This window comes from Hippichthys cyanospilos, chromosome 3 (assembly GCF_059441005.1).
Source record: "Hippichthys cyanospilos isolate Australia breed blue-spotted pipefish chromosome 3, RoL_Hcya_1.0, whole genome shotgun sequence".
NCBI classification, from domain to species: domain Eukaryota; kingdom Metazoa; phylum Chordata; class Actinopteri; order Syngnathiformes; family Syngnathidae; genus Hippichthys; species Hippichthys cyanospilos.
The window spans coordinates 27844647-27864835 of record NC_142371.1 but is presented as its reverse complement, the minus strand read 5'-3'; the positions used below and the strand labels follow the sequence as shown (position 1 = coordinate 27864835).

The 20189-nt window shown below is 38.3% G+C and overlaps 2 protein-coding genes across 4 annotated transcripts; one reads left to right on the top strand and one right to left on the bottom strand.

The window, feature by feature from the left end:
* The first annotated feature begins 5404 nt into the window (after positions 1–5404).
* Positions 5405–6400, top strand: LOC148426665 (nuclear receptor subfamily 0 group B member 2-like). The gene is made up of 2 exons (XM_088409343.1): positions 5405–5934; positions 6014–6400. The coding sequence occupies exons 1-2, from the start codon at positions 5412–5414 to the stop codon at positions 6253–6255; spliced, it is 765 nt and encodes a 254-aa protein (XP_088265469.1). The 5' UTR covers positions 5405–5411; the 3' UTR covers positions 6256–6400.
* A 2787-nt stretch (positions 6401–9187) lies between these two features.
* LOC148426664 (keratinocyte differentiation factor 1-like) lies at positions 9188–18916 on the bottom strand. 3 transcript variants are annotated; one of them, XM_088409342.1, is made up of 4 exons: positions 18638–18916; positions 16181–17253; positions 14065–14139; positions 9188–10113 (listed from the first exon to the last, which is right to left on the bottom strand). In XM_088409342.1, the coding sequence occupies exons 2-4, from the start codon at positions 17208–17210 to the stop codon at positions 10025–10027; spliced, it is 1194 nt and encodes a 397-aa protein (XP_088265468.1). In that variant the 5' UTR covers positions 17211–17253; positions 18638–18916; the 3' UTR covers positions 9188–10024. The 3 variants fall into 3 exon arrangements, with proteins under 3 accessions (XP_088265468.1, XP_088265467.1, XP_088265466.1); XM_088409341.1 differs by having other exon boundaries at positions 16181–17232; XM_088409340.1 differs by having other exon boundaries at positions 16181–17229.
* Positions 18917–20189: the final 1273 nt, after the last annotated feature.

The following is a 20189-nucleotide window of genomic DNA, read 5'->3' as shown; positions in this document are numbered from 1 at the left end:
CAGAGGCTAACGCTGTGCTTGGCCTTCACCTTAGCGTTTATCGGTGTGTTTTGATAGTAATAGGCAGTAAAACTGTACTCATGTGTCTGGACCCTGACATCACTACAGAGCATTTACCCAGCATTACGCTTCTCTAGTGCATTAGTCATAACCATCCTACCTTGTAGATTTACAAATGCACTTACTAAACATGTCCATTTTTTTTAATTTACAGGTTGTACTAAAACAAGTTTGAATGGTCGGACAGGAATGATTCAGTAGATGATAGCTGTAACTAATTATTTCATTATCACAAAAAAGTCATAGAAGAAAATGTAAACAAAAACTGCACTCATGAAAATAATTTTGTAAGCATCAAAACAGAAATAAATAAATACAAATCAACACTGTCGCTCAAGCTCAGAAATAAATGAATAATGAGTAACCTTTTTCTTTTTAAAGTGAGAGTTTAGAGAAAAGGACCTGTTTAAAAAATGAGAAAATATTTACTTTTCAAAACACTTTATAAAGGGAAACATGTATTGTAACAATTCATCAAATACATTGGAAAATACAAATTACATCGGAGATTCCAATGCATTTTTAATGTTAAAATGAATTGTGATTGTTTCTTAACTAATCATTAAATTTTATGGGATTAATTTATTGTGTTTTCACTCTATGGTATAATTATTACATATTATCAATTATTGTGATTATTTTAAAGTCTACATTCTAAAAAAAAGCATGAAGTGTTTCACACTGTGAGCAGCAAGTATATGATTTATGAGTTTCATGACTAATTATGTTTTTCCACAATTTCCTAATATTGTGGTACACAATACCACATATTGAGGTAATTGGAAAATTACTGTGATAACGCACAACTAAACACATGGATTTAATTCTATCAAGTACTGCAACATTTTTTTGAGCCAGATCCAACTATTAGAATTGTATAAATATTTTTGGGCTAGCTAAAAAAACAAATAAACAAAAAAAAGCATTAGTCATCTAATAATGTCATTGAATGATTCTTTTTTCCCCCCCAGCCCGGAACAGTAATACAGTAATGACTCCACTAGGGGACAATGACTCCCCTTTGCCTTACTAACCTAGAGGGGATGGAGCCCAGCAAACGACCCCTGGTTACAACAGTCGGCCAAGGTCAAGTGTCAACTTCTATTCACTGCGTTCAGCAGTGTGCACTCTCAAGAGTTCATCGACCTGAGAACATTGAGAAACCCCATTAATCCTATAAAAGACTATATATTATTTCATAAATACACATATATCATTTTCTCATTGCCTCACTTCTTGTTTGGAGTCGCTGAATGTAGATATTACTTGGAAATTCCCTAGCAGCTATTGCATAATGTCTCTTCTCACATGAATATATTCACTTCCTTAATCCTATTGATTTCAGCAGTTGCTCCACTTTTAGAATGAAGGACATTTTATTTAAACTTTACAGTCACAGAGCAGATAAGCGTCTGTCCTCCGTGTCCGTCTCTGCCTGCTCCTAACCTCTATAAACAACAGTCTTATCACAGGTAATTACAATTGTCAGCATGCTTGATCCAGTCCGATGGCTGCAGAGTGTATTGTAGGTCATTTCACGAATTTGAGGACAATGTTGTATGTTTTTTTTTTTTTTTCAAGTGGCATCATTTAATTATGTACTGTAGCACTCGTAATTGAGAACACGTCTTTGAAAATTAAACTTTTCAGACTGATATGATTACTGAAGAATCAGACATTTTCTTTGAGGGAATGATTGAAGAGGCTAATGAAATAAAGTAAACATGAGGAGGGTGGTATTCAGTCTTTTAATCACACTTAATAACTACATGAACTGACCTTGACTCCACAATACCCTGTGATTTGAAAAGAAGAAGAAAAAGAAGTTTGTTTTTATTGTAATCAGTGGGATTTTAAGCAGGGATTCGGAGTAGGAAAAGTGAAGCATTAGCGGGAAATATTAGTCTTTCCTCCTTCTATTTCTCATTTAATCAATTTGAATTAGTTTTCCTTATGATAGCTCAAAAAACATACATTTTTAATACAAATAAAGTGTACAGTAACAAAACCTGTGCATGACATTTAGAAGTAATGTCTCATTCCCCCACAGGGTGGTGCATATCTCTAATACGGCGTCAAGGTGACTGTGTGGTGAGCTTCGTAATGAATGAAGAAATTTCCCAATATGAAATATAACTTGAAAAACATTCAAAAAACTGATAAACTTAGTTTATATAACAAGCTAACGAGTTCTCGTCTTGTTTGTTATGTCTACAAAGTATAAGTATATCCATGTGTGGAGCTGTTTTCCTTTGAATGGGCCCTAATGTTGCGCTTTAGTCAGCAAAGCCTCAATACTAATGTATTTATTCCGTAGTTGGGGAGATTTTGCATCAAGTCGGCCAAGTATATATGCAGTGTTTATTCATTAGTTACAACGTTTTACATTAGCAATGTCCAAGTGGCGAAAATGTGTGTTTGCAAGTAACCAGCCGGGCAATAATCATAGTAGTACATAATTCATCGTCAGGCGTAACTCTTGCTATGAGTAGTGGTTTCCCGAAGGGTTAGGGTTGGGATTTCAAATGACATCATGAACTGCCACACGGAGGCATGGCTTCGATCAAGGAAAATTTTCACTTCCTGTTTAGAAATGTTGGTACGACTTAAAAACCTCATATTTCAGAAGAAAATAAATTGCCAAAATTCCAAAGGTAAAGATTTCATAATTTATATTCATATTTTTAACCGTGGAAAATGTAAAACATGATGATATTGGCCCTTTAATGTAAATACCTTTTCGGGTGTAATTTGCGAAGCGAGCAAAGTTAAAGTACTATTAGTAATGCTAGTTGGTTTGTTTGGTTAAATAACATTTAGTTTTTTTTATTGGAGAGCTCTATTAAAAACAGATTTTATGAAAATATTTTAAAGTTTTATAGTGTTGCATGAAATGATTTGGTCAAATCAAAGGGAATCAAATCAAATCAATTTTTGGAAATTTGAATCGATGCCAAGGCCTACTCCCGCTTGATTCTATTTTGCTTATGTAAACAGGACCCCAAGATATTTGAACTCCTCCACTTAGGCCAAGATCTCATCCCCACTCTTGTGAGGGTCCGCTGAGATTTGGAGACGCTTTAAGCAGCGCAACAGAGATCCGAGGATCATCGGGTCGCCCGAAACCCTTCACCGTGATAAGGCGATAGCTCAGGGAGAAGGAAACATAAAATGAGTCACTGGAATTGAGTTGTTTTGTTTATTTGAGACAATAATAAAGCAATCTTCTTATCAGCTTCATGCCTCCGTGCCAGGCACAGCAGAGATAACAATATGGGCTTACTTTAAATAAATGACAACCTGGAACACACTCAGACAACATAAACTGAAATTCTTTACATTTCATTGATTTGTTTCCTCTGTCAGAACAGAACAGGTGTTCTATTAACACAAATTGGTTGCCAGTGTCATTAAGAAGGCCTTAGATTACGAATGAGTTTTATATACAGAAAAGTATCATATGGCCAATACTGTTGCAGCTACATCAAGCACCTAAAACTCAACTCGTGCATATGTGAGTGTGGGGGAGGGGGCGAGTCGAGGGGAGATGCAGTCTGGGTGGGACTGGCGTGGATCAAGTATTCCACAAACACTAGTGTCAAGTATGTGCAATCTGGGATGTTAAATGGAAACACTCATAGGAAGCCATGAGTTTTTTTTGTTTGTGTGTCTGCGGGGAGTTGATTCTCCGCCATCTAACGAAAGAACTTGTACTTGTGAATGAACAAAGATGCATTCATATTTAACAAATACTGTTGAATAAAGAATGATCTGATCCTATTCCGCATTAATATGCCACAACAGACTCATTGGGAATCATTGATCTATACGGTATGGAATCTAGGCTGCTATTAATTTTGATTATGCTAATCAAATAATGTCAATTATTTTGCCTATTCATTGATGAATCACATTTTTGGTTATTTTCTTGTAAAAATGTCATTATTTCAATTTGATGAGAATTAATTATAACTTAATTTAGGGGTGAAAGAAGTCTTTGAGTATTGTTAGTATGGTTTAAGAAAACATTGTAGGCATTTTGTTCTTGCCCCGGATACCTGCTTATTTGTGTAAACGTCAGAAAAAAAAAGTCCAGCCAATCGCTGAAGCAATTGTTAATGCTCTGCATGACAGTAAAATACGCCAGGAAGACTTCATAATAAATCTTGGTTTATCAAATAATATGTACAGTACACAAATGCTTTGGTATGCTTTTATTTTGAAGTTGTAGCAGAATGTCGCGGAGTAATAGCGTGATGAGTCATTCTACTGTAACCATTGCACGACTTCAGATACAAATAACACTGCTATTGTTCTGAAATCTCGTTCAATTGACACTTCAAGGCGCTTACAAACAACTTAATTACACTGAAGTTGACATTGACATTGACATTGACGTTGCCAGTGTTTACTGGTGGCTCTGGCTCCGTTAAAGCTGCATCTAACATAAATTTGCCCCTAGCTAGCAACGCTTGAGTGTGCCATAAAGGCTAGCATGGTACATATAAATGACCGTGCAGACACAGTCACATTTGAACAAATGTGTTTTTTCAGTAGAAAATTTTATCTCATAAACCAGAATTTATGGAGAGGGATTTGGAAGAGGTGGGTGAAAGTAGTGTACTGCTAAGCATAGTACAAATAAAGTAAAAAAAAATATCAATCATCAAAAAATTGATATGTGGTTATTCATTTAGTGGAAATTTGTTACTTAGACTTCTATCTTTATAATATATTTCACCCTACAAAGAAATATATTTTTAACTTTTGTCTGAATACATAAATGATACTGTATTTGATTGAAAGTATTTGATTGAAAGTTGGGACCTATAACATTCCCTCAATGAGGCAGTCACACAAAGACATATGATTGCAATTTAAACAAAAACAAAAAAAAAGGGCGAGGAAGGTAGATTTGTAGGTCTTAGAAGGGTTGCTTGAGCTATTACAAAAATGTACCAATGACATCATCCTGAGTACTTAACTTGTGGGTCAGTGCCCCACTGCTCCGTGTTCAACTCCAGCCAAGGATGAGCTGGCAGTTAGTGGGGGCCCATCAGAGCTGGGCCTGATTACCTTCCGAGTCCTTGGTAGCTTGGTACGGCCCGGGTTAATGACACAAACCCCGAGATAAGGCCTAGCCCTCTTGATATCCAGACGTTACTCCACCAGCTCCTTTTTCATTGAGAAAAGCTTATCAGTTTCCCAGCGTTATACCACGAGTCACCTGGCAGAGCACATGCTTGTTTTTCACGCAGAGTCTATTGACAAGTCAAGGTCCATTTTGGTGGCGTTATAAATACAGACGCGGCGGAGGCCGGGGCGCCTCACTCCAGTGGAAGCTCTCCAAGATGGATAGCCAATGCCAGTGCAGCAGCGACAGAGCACTGAATCCCATCCTCTTCAACATTCTCAGCCAACTAGATAACAGCAGCCAGACTCCACACCAATATCATTCAATACCTCATCGATGCAACTGCGAGCTACGGAGAACGGTGTGCTTGAAAAGGCCGCTAGAAATTTGCAAGGAAGCCTCATCGGTTCTGGTCAAAACCGTCCATTTCATGAAGAACCTGCCCGCTTTCAAGCAGCTTCCGCCCGACGACCAGTTCATACTCCTCAAAAACTGCTGGGCGCCGCTTTTCATCCTCGGCTTGGCGCAGGAGCACGTGGACTTCGAGGTGGCCGACGTACCGGCCGACAGCATGCTCAAGAAGATACTTCTCCGGCGAGAGGGGGGAACTGAGATGGAGAGGGAGCAGCCCACTATGGCCGGCGTCAGCAAACTCAAGTGCTGCCTTAGAAAGTTCTGGAGCTTAGATTTGAGTCCAAAGGAGTACGCGTACCTTAAAGGGACCACGATATTTAACCCAGGTATGTCAAAAGCAGCGATGACGCACTTTTGCTTTCCTACGTCTTGAAAAGCGGAAACTTATGTCTTTGCGTCCAACAGACATCCCGGATTTGAAGGCATCTCTGTTTATCGAGGGCTTGCAACAAGAGGCGCAGCACGCCCTGAGCGAGGTGGTCCAACTGCTCCACCCCGGGCGACAGGAGCGTTTCGCCCGCATCCTCCTCACCGCGTCGATGCTGCAAAGCATCACCCCCAGTCTAATCGTCGAACTCTTGTTCCGGCCTCTCATTGGCCATGCAGACCTGTTGGAGCTCCTGGTGGACATGCTTTTCTGCAGGTAGAAGACATCTTCGACATACAGACTGAATCAAATCTGTTCCACTTAAATGTAAGCAATTCCTAAGCTTTGTGGGTAAGCAGCATTCGAATTTTGATGAACGCAGATCCTTTTTTAATGAAAGCAGACATCAAGAACTATTTCTTCTCTGGAGAGATTATGTTGTCCACAATTACAAAAACGTGTCGCTTGTAAATACTTTTTTTTTTTTTTTTACAGAACTATTCAAATAAATGTATTTTTCTATACGAACATGGTCTCTAGTCTTTTGGAGTTTGCTTTAATGAAGTGCAATATCCCATAAAGTTCAGGCACAACAACAGTCAAAATCTACCTATTTAACAATGTTTACCCTTGTGCTGTATTTTGACCATTTTTGAGTCGTTTTCTTCCGCACCATTCTCACGCTATTTCAGCCAAGGAAATGGCACACCTCTGCTAGTGTGATAACTAAGTGGCCGTGCAATGTTGAAATTTAACATGTCGGCATCTGGGTGGAATTTCAGCTTCCTAATGTCTTCTTTCAGTGCTTTCCCTTTGATGTGAAATGCCTTTAAAGTAAAGAGCAAAGGACTGGACAAAATACCGCACAAGGGTAAAGTGTTATAAATTGATGAATGTTTAAATTTTTAAATGACATTTCACAAATCACACCCTGCATAACATAAAAATGACACCTAGTTTTGCCACTTGATTGAAAGTGTGTTTTTAACAGTGACTTTAAAGAACAACGTTTATTTATCAAACATAAAGACAGCTTCCTTTTTGACTTGTAATGATTTTAAACAAAAAAATGTAATCGCACATCACTTACCAATTTTGCTGCTTGTTTTCACAATAAAAGAAAACAAAATTGAATGTCTTTCATGGCATTACAAAAATACGTTTTTATTCATTTCTCAAATGAAGTCAGTCTTAATTAACTACTAATTCTGTCATGGCAAAACTCAGCATTTATATTGTAGAGTACATTGTTTAAAAATGAAATGAATATATTAAAGGGCTTCCCGCAGTCACACAATCTGGTGTGAGCGAATGCACACTCCCCTGCGATCCGTTTTGTTTTTTTCTTCAACTGTAATTGAAGATATGCAGAGAGCAATGTTGACCGTGCAACAAACCTTAACATTTTCACTTTTACTTAATATAAGCTCAAACTAGCGAGTGTACTTGCTATTGTTGCTTGTTATTAATATTATAGCGAGTAATTTGTGTAATGTGTTTCTTCCTGTGTTGGACATACATATAGTGTAACTTGAGAAAAGTAAGTGTCATGTGTTTACTTTACTAGAAGTAATAACGTGCATCAGATTAGTCATTACTTGAACATGTACCCTTTTTGCAGAAATCTGTGAAATTAAAGTAAAGTTTTACTGCCATCATTGGTCACCACAAACAATGCAATACCTAATGTTACTTGGTGCAACATTTGTGATTATATGCTGAAAAAAAAAACTAAAAACTTGAATTTTGAAATTACTTTCAAAGGCAGTCGACTGTCTCCAAATTCAGACAAGGACAAAACAAGCAAAAAAGCTTCCACTCCTGACAATGTAGCCGACAAAGAAATTATTTTATTATAATTTCATTATCTTGAAATAAAAAAAATAAACGGTTTAACTGATATTTAATGAAACCTTGTTAAAAAATGTTACTTAATATTTTTTTTACTTACTTCCATTTCAGAACTGCTGACTTTATTCCTTACCATTCCATGTACATTTGCACAAGTAGTTCAATCACAAACACTTAACACGCCTTTGTTTTTTTTTGTTTGTTTTTTTTTGTATTTTTCTTTGTCGTTTTCATTTCCAATTCGGTCTTGAGACACTTTGATATCCATGTCCACACTTACTGTAATTTTAATAGCACGCTTGCTCCGTTTATTGACTCATGTAGGATTACAGTATTTGTCTCTCTCTACTGGATACAAGTGGAAATGACCAACGGAAAAGATAAACGTTGAGGCCTTCTCACTTCAATACTGTACGATATATATATATATATATATATATATATATATATATATATATATATATATATATATGCTGAGTGCTGTTAACAGTAGTTAACAGCACTCCACATCATAGCTCGGCTTTGTGGTTGGAAAAAGCCTGTAGCATTTTAGCTGTGAAAGAGAGACCTTCTTACCCGACACCTCATACAGGTAAAACAGGAATGTGTTGGTGGGGACGGAGCGGAAACAAGGTTACACAGAGTGCCTACAACAAATATACAAAAGCAAGCCATGACAACATTTGGCAGAGAAGGAAAAATACACTGCTGTACTCAAATGTGCAGGATTTTTTTGTGATTTTTTTTTTTTTTTGGTTGCAAGAGAGCAAAGAATGTTGTTTTTAAATTTTGTTCCGACTCAGGCAGGCAAGTTATTCCTCTTTATTCCCAAATGGAAGTCTTAGCATTGCCAATGCAAAGAGCAACTAAGAGCCAACAACTGTATATATTAAAATAAATACAATGTCCAATACAATCTAGACAGTAACAAGTCTTCCCCAAACCTGAATAAATAAATAAATAAAATCAGGCCTCACTTCTGTACTGCAACACTGTAAAGACAAAGACAACCCCCAAGTTTTGATTTCCTATTTTTTCAGAACCAGTCAAACAAGTTCCTGGTTTTGCTTAGAGCGTGAAAAACCCAGCCTTGCGCATCACAGTCACCTCGAGGAGATAACATAAAGCAATGCAAGTGATAAATAAGAAGTGGTGTAGATCGAGGAGCAGAAAAATCTGGACATAAATGCCTCCTTGTAGAAATGCCTAATGGATAAACTTTGTGCTTCATGAACATTTTTTTATGTATGTATGTATGTATGTATATTATATATATATATATATATATATATATATATATATATATATATATATATATATATATATATATATATGTTTTTAAAGAAAAAACTACAACCACATACAAATATACATCTTTATTGAACATTAAACAACAATGAAAGGAATGGAGATACCAGCGCCCTCCATTCAATAAAAAATAAAACAAAAAAATCAAATACGACATGTGGGAACCAACCCAGAAAGTAACTTAAAAATATTTACAAAGAAATATGGCTCAATCCTTTAGTTTAAACATAATGGTGTGGTTTTTGAAAGGCTTGAGTCAGTGAGCCCTAACAAAAATTCAACTATTACTTGCATAAGCCTCCAAGTTATTCATGTTCTACCATACCTCTCCTGTGATTGTCAAACCAGGGTGTAGACATTCATCTTTTTCAAACATGACACTGCGAATTGACACATGTAACAGTAAAAAAATAACTGAAAAAAAAACTCTCACATGATACACAAAAAATAAAACTTGACTAAGAGAGGTAAATTCATAATGGCATATAACATTAGCAGCATTAAACAAATGAGACGACAAAGGTTGCAAAATTCCATTGATTTTTTTTTAACGTTTGAACCTCAAATGGAAACACGGGAATTTTACTGGCATTGACAGGAAATGTTGCATTTGCTACTGGGTGTATTTTGTGTAACATATTTAAAAAAAAAAAAAAAAGTTAAGACACAGCCCAAAAACTTAAGGCAGAGTATATTAAAACATTCTGTTCAAATATCCACTTAATTCCCATTTATTCTTAGTACTTCCCATTCAGAGATGTCTTACTTGCAAAATTTCTTAGCTAATCTTCCAATGGGAGTTTATGTGCAGCCAGCCAGCAGTGTGTAACAGCATCAGTAAACGTGAGCAGAAGGATAAAGGCAAGCATGTACAGTATTTGGCCATGCCACTAGAGCGCAAGTAGAGGAGCGCCTGACGAATCTGTCTCGGTGTCGTGCAGGTACGGCGAAGAGGCCATGGCGCTGCTGGAGGAGTATGCTGAAAAAAGACAAACAGCTATTATCTCATCACACAAACACTCGCTATTGAGAATTGACACACCTCTGTCAAAAAGTATGCGGCGGCGGTGGTGGTGGGGGCTAAGGCACAAAGGGAATTAGTTCAACAATCATTTATAAATGAACAGCAGGGATTTCCGGTTTTGTACGGCAATTACAAACAGCCTCATACGACATAGCCGACTGTAGGCAAGAATGGCAAGACAAGACGTGTTTAGTGCGCATCTACGAAATTCTCCATACGCACATCCATTCTTTTTATACTGTTTATCCTGTTCAAGGACAAAAGCCATAAACTATAGTCAATTCATCAAGTAAATTGCTCAGGTATGTCAGTGGAGTGGATTTTTGTTTTGCCTTTCAAATTTCAAATAAAAAACATATTTGAACAATGGCACTGTCCTTTATTTGCAAAGGGTTAAAAATAATGATTATGATCCAAAATCAAGATGTGAGTCTATATAAATATTACCCGATCCTACAGCCCTGGACTTGCTGCCAGTCAGCCATTTATGTACATCAGTGGATCGCAACCTTTTTTCAGTAATATACTTCCTTTGAAATATCTTTTCAGCCTAGTACCCCTGAACTATTGCAAAGCATTTTGGGGTTAAAAAAATAAATAAATTAATTAAAAAAAGAGAGACTTAAAACATGCCAGTGTCTGATTTATTAAACTTTAGACGCTTTCATATTTCATATTTATTTGTATTGGTACACAAAAAAGAATCTTCTTTTGGATCATAGAACAAATCTGTTATAAAGAAAGAAAACACTTAATTAGCAATAAATATTTTTTGACATTGGCCTTCAGCGTGTTGTACTGTCATGCAAATCATGAACAGTTGTTGCTGCAATAAGATTGACATTTTTTTTTTCCTAATGTGTATACTGATAAGCGGTTATCCGGGACAAGAAAAATTGACAAGAATTTTTTTTTGAGCAAAGGTTTCTTAAATTACTAAAAGACATTTCATTATTTTAGGTGATGATTGGCATTTTTTTTTTTTCTTACATTCAAGAGCCTCCATAAGTATGCAAAATCTTAAAGTCAACCCAGTTTTCACCCGTCCCCAGTTACTGATTTTTTTTTTTTTAAAGTAATTGTGAGGTGTTCACTGGAATAACTCAAATACGATTGCTGTAATTCCCCAAATATAGGCCGCACCTGCGTATGGGAGACACCCTTAATTTTAGGGTCAATTTTTGGTATTAAGACGAGGAGAGGGAGAGGGAGAGAGAAAGAGAGAGAGGGGGGGGGGGAGAGAGAGAGAGTAAGAGAGGGAAACTAACTCCCGCAAGGAGCAGCTGAGGGTGCAAGCGAGTCTTAGAGAAAGTTTCAGTAAGAGTTCTGTTGAAATAAATGTCAACGCTGATCGTACCTCCTTGTTATCCTGTTTGTTCGGCAACAGGCTCAACTCTAGGGCGACGTGCGAGGGCCATTCACACATTTACTCAAAGCCTTGTTGCAGCCTTGTGGTTTGCAAGCTGCTCTGCTACAAGAAACACTTTGTTCTTTAAAGCTAGTGAAATGTTCCCAAGTGAACAAGAATGGACTCGGGCATTGGTTAAGTCTGTTCTCTTCTTTTAATGAAAATAATGCTGTAACCACCTCAACTAACGTGAGCTGCAATTCAGGTAGTGGTTGCTCACAGCCAACTGACATCCGCCCTCCAGCTCGTCACATTCCCATGATTACCGTGAGTAAGAATACGCCCGATATAAAAATGTGCATTTGTAAGTCAAAACTTGGCTTATGTGGCTGAAAAATGCAGTCTCCTTGAATGTTGTTCAAAAAAATGTGAATATTAAAAAAGGTGAAAAGCTGTTAAATGTGGTCCTTTTTCATACGTTACAATAATTTTGTTGGCATTTTATATACACTATTTGAAAGCTCATTTGTCATTCATAAATGTTGATAAAGGAGCTTGATGATCCCAAAAAGCAAAACAAAAAAGGTTTGCAACGCGACACCTTATCCTTTTTCCCGCCTCCTTGCAGACCAACAACAAAAAAATGGGCCGTTACAACGTAATCATTCTGAAATTCTAGTTGACTTCTAAAATGACATAAACCACAAGACATCCTTTGGTATATATTTAATGAGACTTGATCTGCTGCTCCCTCTACGGCAGCAGCAGGGGGTGTCATGTGACCGCTCAGCTGGAGGGGTGGACACCGCTTGATTGGTGGGTGTAAGGTGACGGAGAAAATAGGGGATTGTAAAACGTGTAGAAAAAGAACGGAATGCAGCGCTTTCTGTTGCTGGGTGCTGTGTTACTGGGAAGCAGGAAAGAGAGGTGAGTGAGGGGGCGGTTCTGCAGTTTAATATCAAGCGTGGATGAGGGTGCGGGTTTCACTACCAATCACACACTTATTCTTTTCTAAAGCGGCTGTAGTCAGGGCCAGCGATCAAAAATTATGACCTCATTCAATATTTACGATGACAAATTCTTGCATATGGTCAACGGTGATGTGCACACGTTCAAGTAATGACCAATCGAACACATTACTACTTCTGATCAAGCAATCTGATTAAAGTTACTTTTTTGGAGTCGCCGTCTGTAACCTTTACACAAGCCTCAACTTATCATACGCAATTTGACAATACAGGATGAAACACAATGTATTACGGTACTTCATAAATTAATACTATTGGAATCATCTGATTCTGATCTGAGTGACATCATAGTGCAAGTACACGCTCACAATTTTAAGTCTGTATCAGCTGTGACATCATATTGCTAGTACACGCTCACAATTTTAAGTCTATCAGCTAAAAACAAAAATATTAAAGTTTGTTGCACAGTCAACAGTGTTACCTGAATAACCCGTATAACAGTAACAAAATAAATACATAAGTAAACAAATACCTAAAGAACAGATCACAGCAAAGTATGCATTTAGTCACACCAGATTGTGTGACAGCAGGAAGTCCCCAAATGTAATTATGTTTTCATTTAAAAAAAACTACTACTTTATAAATAAGTACTTAATAAATGTTGACTCTTGCCATTACAACATGAGTAGTTAATGTCAAGTAAGTATGTGTTATAAATACACTTCAAAATTTCACTTATTTAAATTAAAGGATACCATCTTAATTTTATCTTTAATAAAAACAAATTGTCCTTTAATGCTACTAATAAAAACACAATTCCAGTTACATGGCAAAACCATATTTTTATGTTCGGCAGAGGTAGGTAAGGTTTCTGTGTACAGTATTTTGATTTTTAAAGCCACTTGTAATTTAACAGACAACTTTTTCAAGCAAGTCATCAGAAAATAACTAAGCATGAAACTGACTACAGTATTAGCTTATCAAGAAGCTACAGGAAGTTTGCAGAGAAGCAACTGGTTCTGGTGAGCATTTGTTTAATGTCTCACAAGTCATTTGCCAAAATAACAAGACTTTGCAACGTAATCTGGTTTCCAGACCAGAATTTACGTCGACTTAGCGTCTTCTGCATCTTGCTCATTTTTCATCTTTATATTTTTTGATTATTGTTATTAGTCTCTGCAATCTGACATATATCAGGATTGAGAAGGAGATACGCGAATGTCCTATTGAGTGTACTATTGAGTGTGCAGTCGTCGCTCATCTCAAGTACACTACTAATTATGAAAGCAGTAAGAACAAATTTGACACTTTTTCCAGCTGTGTAGAGTGGGTCAAATATTAAAAACCATTCAGATGTTGAATCTGTATTCATAGGGCCAGAAGGTGGCTGACTGGTGAACCCAAAAAACAAAACCAAACAAACAAAACAGTACCTGTAGAAACTACATTAATGTATATAAAATAACGATTTTTAAAAGTTGTTGTGTTTAAACGTGTTCTGGTACCAAATACACCCCCCCCCCCCCCCCACCACCACCACCACCACTTTTTGTGTACCCTTGTCTTAAAGATTTGTTCTGAGGAACTCACTTCTCCCGCTGTAATGTCTCAGCTTCCTCGCCAGCTCATCTGAAGGCGTCTGCTCTGACACTTTCACCTCAGGAACTAATGATAGAAACAAGAAAGGTCCAAATGAATATTTAAAACATGAAAAAAAAAAATTCCTTCATGTTTATGTGCAATACATTTTAATATAATAATTCTTATGTATCGATTCCGAGCAGATAAGCGTGAGTGGCGAGAGGCCTGATAAAGATAGTAAGCCTTCGTACCCATCTGTTTTGCCTCCATCATTCACTAGACTGGAGTAGGCTCTAGCGACCTGCGACCTTCATGAGGATAAGTGAGCAAGACGAAAGGATGGAGATTTCGTGGACGGCTAGCGTTGAACGATATCATGTAGGGGGCGAGGCAGCCAGTTGCTGAGAGGTGCGACTTCAGTAAACAAAGACAGTTCTTGTCCTAATTAGAAATATCCATCTCATAAATCTATCATTTCATCCATTGCTTTAGCCGCTTATCCTCACTAGGGTCACTGGCTTGCTGGTGCCTATCCCAGCCGTCTTCAAGCAGTAGATGGGGCAAACCCTAGGCTGGCTTCCAGTCCATTACAGGGTAAACAGAGAAAAGAAAAAAAAAAAAAAGTCACACTCACAATCGTACTTCAGGGGAATTTGGAGTGTCCAATATACCTACCATGCATGTTTTCGGAATGTGAGAGCAGACCGGAGTGCCTGGAGGAAACCCACGGGAGGATAGGGAGAACATGGAAAATCCACACAGGAATGTCGGGGCAAGCTGGAATTGAACCCGCAACCTCTGAACTGTGAGAGTGCCAACCTGTCTGCCACTGTGCTGCCCTACTGTGAAGCTAATATTTGATAGTTAAAAAAAATCGCAAATGTTATTTGTATGCATGTATAGTATTTATCCATGGAAAGGTCCTTTAAGGTTCAAATTGCATTAAATTATAGTGGCTTGCAATAATATTAAATATAGTCTGTAAGCCCCACACTAAGAATTTAGAAAAATCTGTTTCAGATCGTGTTGAAAGTCAACGTGGAGCCTTATTCGCACCCATGCTACATTGCTGATATGTTTTCCTTTTTTCATACAGTACACCACTGTATACAGTCTGAGTTAAAAGTTGTGAGATTGCTGATGTTTTTCATTTTTTTGTTTTTTGTAAAGTACACTACTGTATACAGGCAAGTCTGAGTTGAGAGTTGGCTTGAGTATGTTTCAGTACACCATGCTGTGCCATAACAGGCCAGGTAGCACTGAGGTTTATTGCGAGAAATGCAGTAAATAATTAAAAGCAAGAAGGGTTACAAAAGGTAACCTTTAGCGATAGATGTTGAGAATATTCCCGTAATTATTGTTGTGTACTCTGTTAAAGTAACAATTGTTTGAAGGGTGATAATTACTGTAACATCTATGCTAATGTCTGCTAGATTCAGATTATGTAATAGCATTAAGAGAGCAGTCCATAAGACAAAATGATATTATTTGGTTTGGTTTTGGTGTCTAAATATAATATATGCGTAACAATTAACAGATAACTAACCAGTTAATAAATTCATCCGTAAGTATGCTTAATGAATGATGAATTGTCCTTAAGTTGCCCAAATCTGAATTTCAGCATCTCGGCAGGAAATGCCATATTTATTATTTCCTCTATGAAAGACTCTATGACTGGCACTCTGTGAATCGGAATGAGACATCAACTTTTTGCTTGAAAAACAGTGATTCTTTTTGCCAATTTTCTTACAAATTAAGGACAGAACCAGCAATAAAATCACAAAACCATTGATAGTGCATTTTTTGCAGTCAATTAAAATACATCAACATAATAATCTATGAAAATGAATTATTAAATTAATAATTTATTGCAGCCCTAAAATATAAAATATGTAATTTAATTTTTTGTCGGTTGTTTAGTAAATTTAATTAGGGAGTGACAAATCAACAGCATGAAGCTGGCAGGTTTTTTGTTTAAAATGTTTTTTTCCTCATGGTTTCTCGTTATAGCAGGTAGGTTTGGAACGTAACCGCCGAGGGAAGATTCACTGTGATAAAGTACATGGTACAAACATTGACATGTTGGCTATTTTACTACACCGTGAAAAAAATATGAGATTCTTACAGTCACTGCTCATGAAGGTGTTGGTCATGGTCTCATTGCCGCTGTCCGGCAGAGTGCCGTCGCTGCGGCCATTGGGACGCTGTCCCGCAGAATGAGGCCTCTTGTTTCGCTTGCCCTTGCGGGTGCTGATGCGAATGACGCCGTGCACCAGCTTGCACTCGGCCTCCTGCTCCTCAAGGTTGTAGTCCTGAGCGATGCTGTATATGAGCTCGCTGATCTCGTTGGTCTTGCGGGAGAAGGACGAGTCCGAGGTGCACTTGGCCAGCTGGTCGATCTGATGCAGGGCGTAAAGCTCCAGCAGCTTCTTGGTGATGAGCGAGTCGATGTCCGTGCCCGCGTCGCTCAGGTTATCCAAGTCATAATCCTCACGGGATAACAAGCTCGTATTGCTGATTGGCCGATGGCTCTCCCCCCGGCCCGAGCTTCGGGTCCTCTTGGAGGCCGTGACCGGATACCTTACTGACTGACCTGCGATGCGCACGTCCGGGTAGCGGAAGCTATCGCTGCCGGGCAACAATTTAACAGATTTAGTGGACTTGCTGGGCTCAAAAGACATGCCGTCAATGGGGGAGTTGGTAACAGCAATGCCATTAGGAGGGTGGGACTCGCTACTTGCTTTAGGGGGGTGGTCTGTGGAGCTCTCGTTAACGGGCAAGCAGGGCTCTCGGCTGCCATAAAATCCACAGGTCAATACACAGCAGATAAGAGCCTTACAGCCACTCCAACCCATAGAGGCGCAGGAGCCACAGGCATGTCTGTTGGTGGGCGTGTTGTCCGCCGAGCCCGGAATGAAGCCAATAGTCTCCGAGCTCTGCCCGGCGCCGTTGCGCGGGTGTGCTTTGCGACCGTGTTTGGACTCGGAGTAGCGGGAGTGGTTGTTGCGATGATGCTCTCTGTAGGGATCCTTGTAGGAGATTTGGTTGGTTGTGCTCTGCCTGAATATTGTCGGGGCTTGACTGTACTTGTCTGCTCTGCTCTGATGTTTGTGGTGGCGTGATGCCTGCGGGGCCCCACTGCTGTGGCCAGGCATGGCTCAGAACCCCCCTGACCTGCTTGGGGGGGAACATACATAACTAAACTCACACTCCTCGAAACGCTCTCCGAACAAGTTGAAACCGTTTGCATAACTGGTACTCATTCCAGAAATGTAACTGGGACACCTCCGCTGGCCTAAAAAAACATTTAGAAGAGCTGACCTAAACTTACAATGTAAATTTTAAAACTCGTTCCATTAAAATGTATCAATTTACAAGTCTATTCCCTTCATTTGGTAATGTTTTTCTTGGCGATGCTTCAAGTACTTGTATGCATGAAACAGATGTTTGTTTAGATTTCAGCCTCCATGTGATGCCATATCAACCAGCCCAAAAAAACTAGTAGTGCGGGCCGATACATCAAATTAATTTAGCTAGATTTTACGTCGGTGTGATTCGTTTGATAGTGATCGGCCGATATTTGGCATTTTATGCAAAATGTCATCATTTGCCATTGATCTGTTCCCCAAGTTGCATGAATGTTTTGCAGGGCAAAATTACGCCTTACATTTACTGTAGAATGATTATTGGGTTACAGAAATGTTTGCTTCAGCATCAGTTTATTTTTTCAGCATTTGTTTGGTCTGTGAAGTAATTTAATTACAATACAGTGTTTTAATTACAGTAAGCATCCGTTATTTTAGTTTCAAGTTGTTTTTGTTTACCTGACCAGTTCTCAAATGCCTTCTTGAGGTTTTTGATGTTTTTATTGGAGCATATCTGTCACTTTTGGGCATGGCAAAGGTTATTAAACCACGGCAATAATTAAATAACTACTGTAAAAATGTTTTGATTGATACTCTAAAGACAATATACCAGTTGATAATCAGTCAAAAAAAGTTACAGTATTTAGAAATATTGGCACATCTTGTTATCCAATCTGTGAGTGGTTATTGGTTATTTTACAACTCGCTGATCAACGACCATGAGTGGCCCCCAAAAATCCCAAACATGTGAAGTCAAATTTTGACAAGGGATTTTTAAATTCCTAAATCAAATTTTCCCTCACAAGGCCAGCCGACTGGCTCTCTGACGTCAACATTTTTCTGTCCTCTGGTTGGCCACAGCAAAACTTGTGATTGCCAACTTCATATACACGTAATAATCACCATTTCTGTTCAGCGTAATACTATTTTCTTATGTGCATTAGGGTTTTGCCATGATACTAGATTCTGAACTGCCTGAAATGCATAGTTGCATGCTCTAACATTTCGGTTTTGATGAATTTGATTTTAATGTGGATTTGCCCCGGTCTCAAATGCACGAAATGCAGAACGTTGACAACGGGAACGTTGCTCTGACCAGAATGCAATAACGCAAGCTCATTTTCGTCCCGCCCTTGATCATTGGGAACATACTTACACACCCAAAACGCAACCAACCGCCTCGCACTCAAACGCCAACAAATAAAACGTGCACTTACCGCATAAGAGTAAGCAGCTGATCTTAACTCGTATGAAGGAGCCAAGGGCGGAAGTCCCAGAAAGAAAAGTTTCTCCACTGGCGCGTCAAACTGAAAGAATGACTTACAGCCGCGATCGCATACAAAAAAATAATCAGGTTGCGCTCGCCAAACAAACTCGACCAAAATCACATTCAGAAAAAAACAACAACAACAACTTAAGAGGCCTGATCCGTTCCCGTTGTCCGTTCGGCTGAACTTGTCGTCCAGTGTTTGGCTACTACCTGTGGCTATGGCTAATCCCTGGCAGTTAGCTCAGGTAAATTGTGACGTCACGCTAGGCGGGTATTAATGCGCACTGGGGCGGAAGACGACATCAACTATAAACGCAAAAAAGACGCTAACTGCGGATGCAAAACATCCATTACAAGTTTAGGGGAACACTTCAAAAGTTTCATCAACATACTAAGCGATGGGACTGTGTGCTGTATATACACAGACATACATAAACACGTGCACACACGGGCAACAACGTGACGCACAGCCCAGCCAGCAAGTTATTTCCAAACAAAATCTTTCATTCTGCCCTATTTTCCTCACTATGGAAGCACTTAATCACCTTCGCCTTTCAATAGAAAACAATAGCGCTACCCCACTTGCAGTAGAATGTGAGTCACATGAAGTCGTGTGGCTGCACACAATAAAAGCAATTATTGCACGAGAAAGAAAGAAAAAAATACATCAAACATGCAGTAATTCCATGAGCAATTCACATTTAATGCCAGTAGCCAAAAACAGCCTTTCATTAACTACCGATTTGAATCTAATAAACTTCGGTTGTAGATACAATAAAATTAGATTTTGAGATGTTTCTTGTTCTAAATTAAATATTCTATAAACTACTTCTTTCTCATTCCACAGCAAATTGCATTCATATATGTTTTGCACAGTAAGCAAAAATAACAGCTATTAGGTAGACATGCACCATGTGATGTGCAACCATAAAAGAAATGTATCAACATTTTGGACTTAAACTCTTAGCCATAGTTGGAGTTTAAATGTCTACGCCCAAAAATCGCTTTTTAGGTTATTTGAAAACTGTGTGAATGTGGACGATGGAACAAATGGAAATACTTGCTTATTATAGCCTACACGCATCTTTATAGTGTGCACACATCTTCAATTTCTGTAATCTTGCATGCACCATGCATTCCATTTTACTCAAAATTTGTATAATCACATAATTCTTGTCGGTATAATTCAGCGCTAATGCACTGCATGAAAAAACTACAGCCACAAGGTCCCATTACGGCCCTTCAAACATCAACCAAAAATTATAGGCCAAGTTGCAAATGTTTGCAGATTATTTTCACATTTTATGTCTACTTCATCAATTTATAGGTGTTGTGTACAAGTAACACTGGTGTCATTATTTCACATATGATCTCTACCATAACTTTGTAGGCTTAATTATATGCCAAAAATGTAACTGTGGGCCTGTTATTCAAAACAAAGCCAAATCTTAATTTTTACATGCAATGCTTTGGTGAGCAATGCAAGGATTTCACCTGGA

Coding starts and splice junctions, on each gene's coding strand:
- LOC148426665 (XM_088409343.1), top strand. CDS start 5,412: ATGGATAGCCAATGCCAGTGCAGCAGCGACAGAGCACTGAATCCCATC. Junction 5,935..6,013: donor GACCACGATATTTAACCCAG/GTATGTCAAAAG, acceptor TGCGTCCAACAG/ACATCCCGGATTTGAAGGCA.
- LOC148426664 (XM_088409342.1), bottom strand. CDS start 17,210: ATGCCTGGCCACAGCAGTGGGGCCCCGCAGGCATCACGCCACCACAAA. Junction 14,140..16,180: donor CACCTTCATGAGCAGTGACT/GTAAGAATCTCA, acceptor TTCTATCATTAG/TTCCTGAGGTGAAAGTGTCA. Junction 10,114..14,064: donor GAGACATTACAGCGGGAGAA/GTGAGTTCCTCA, acceptor GTCTTTTTTCAG/CATACTCCTCCAGCAGCGCC.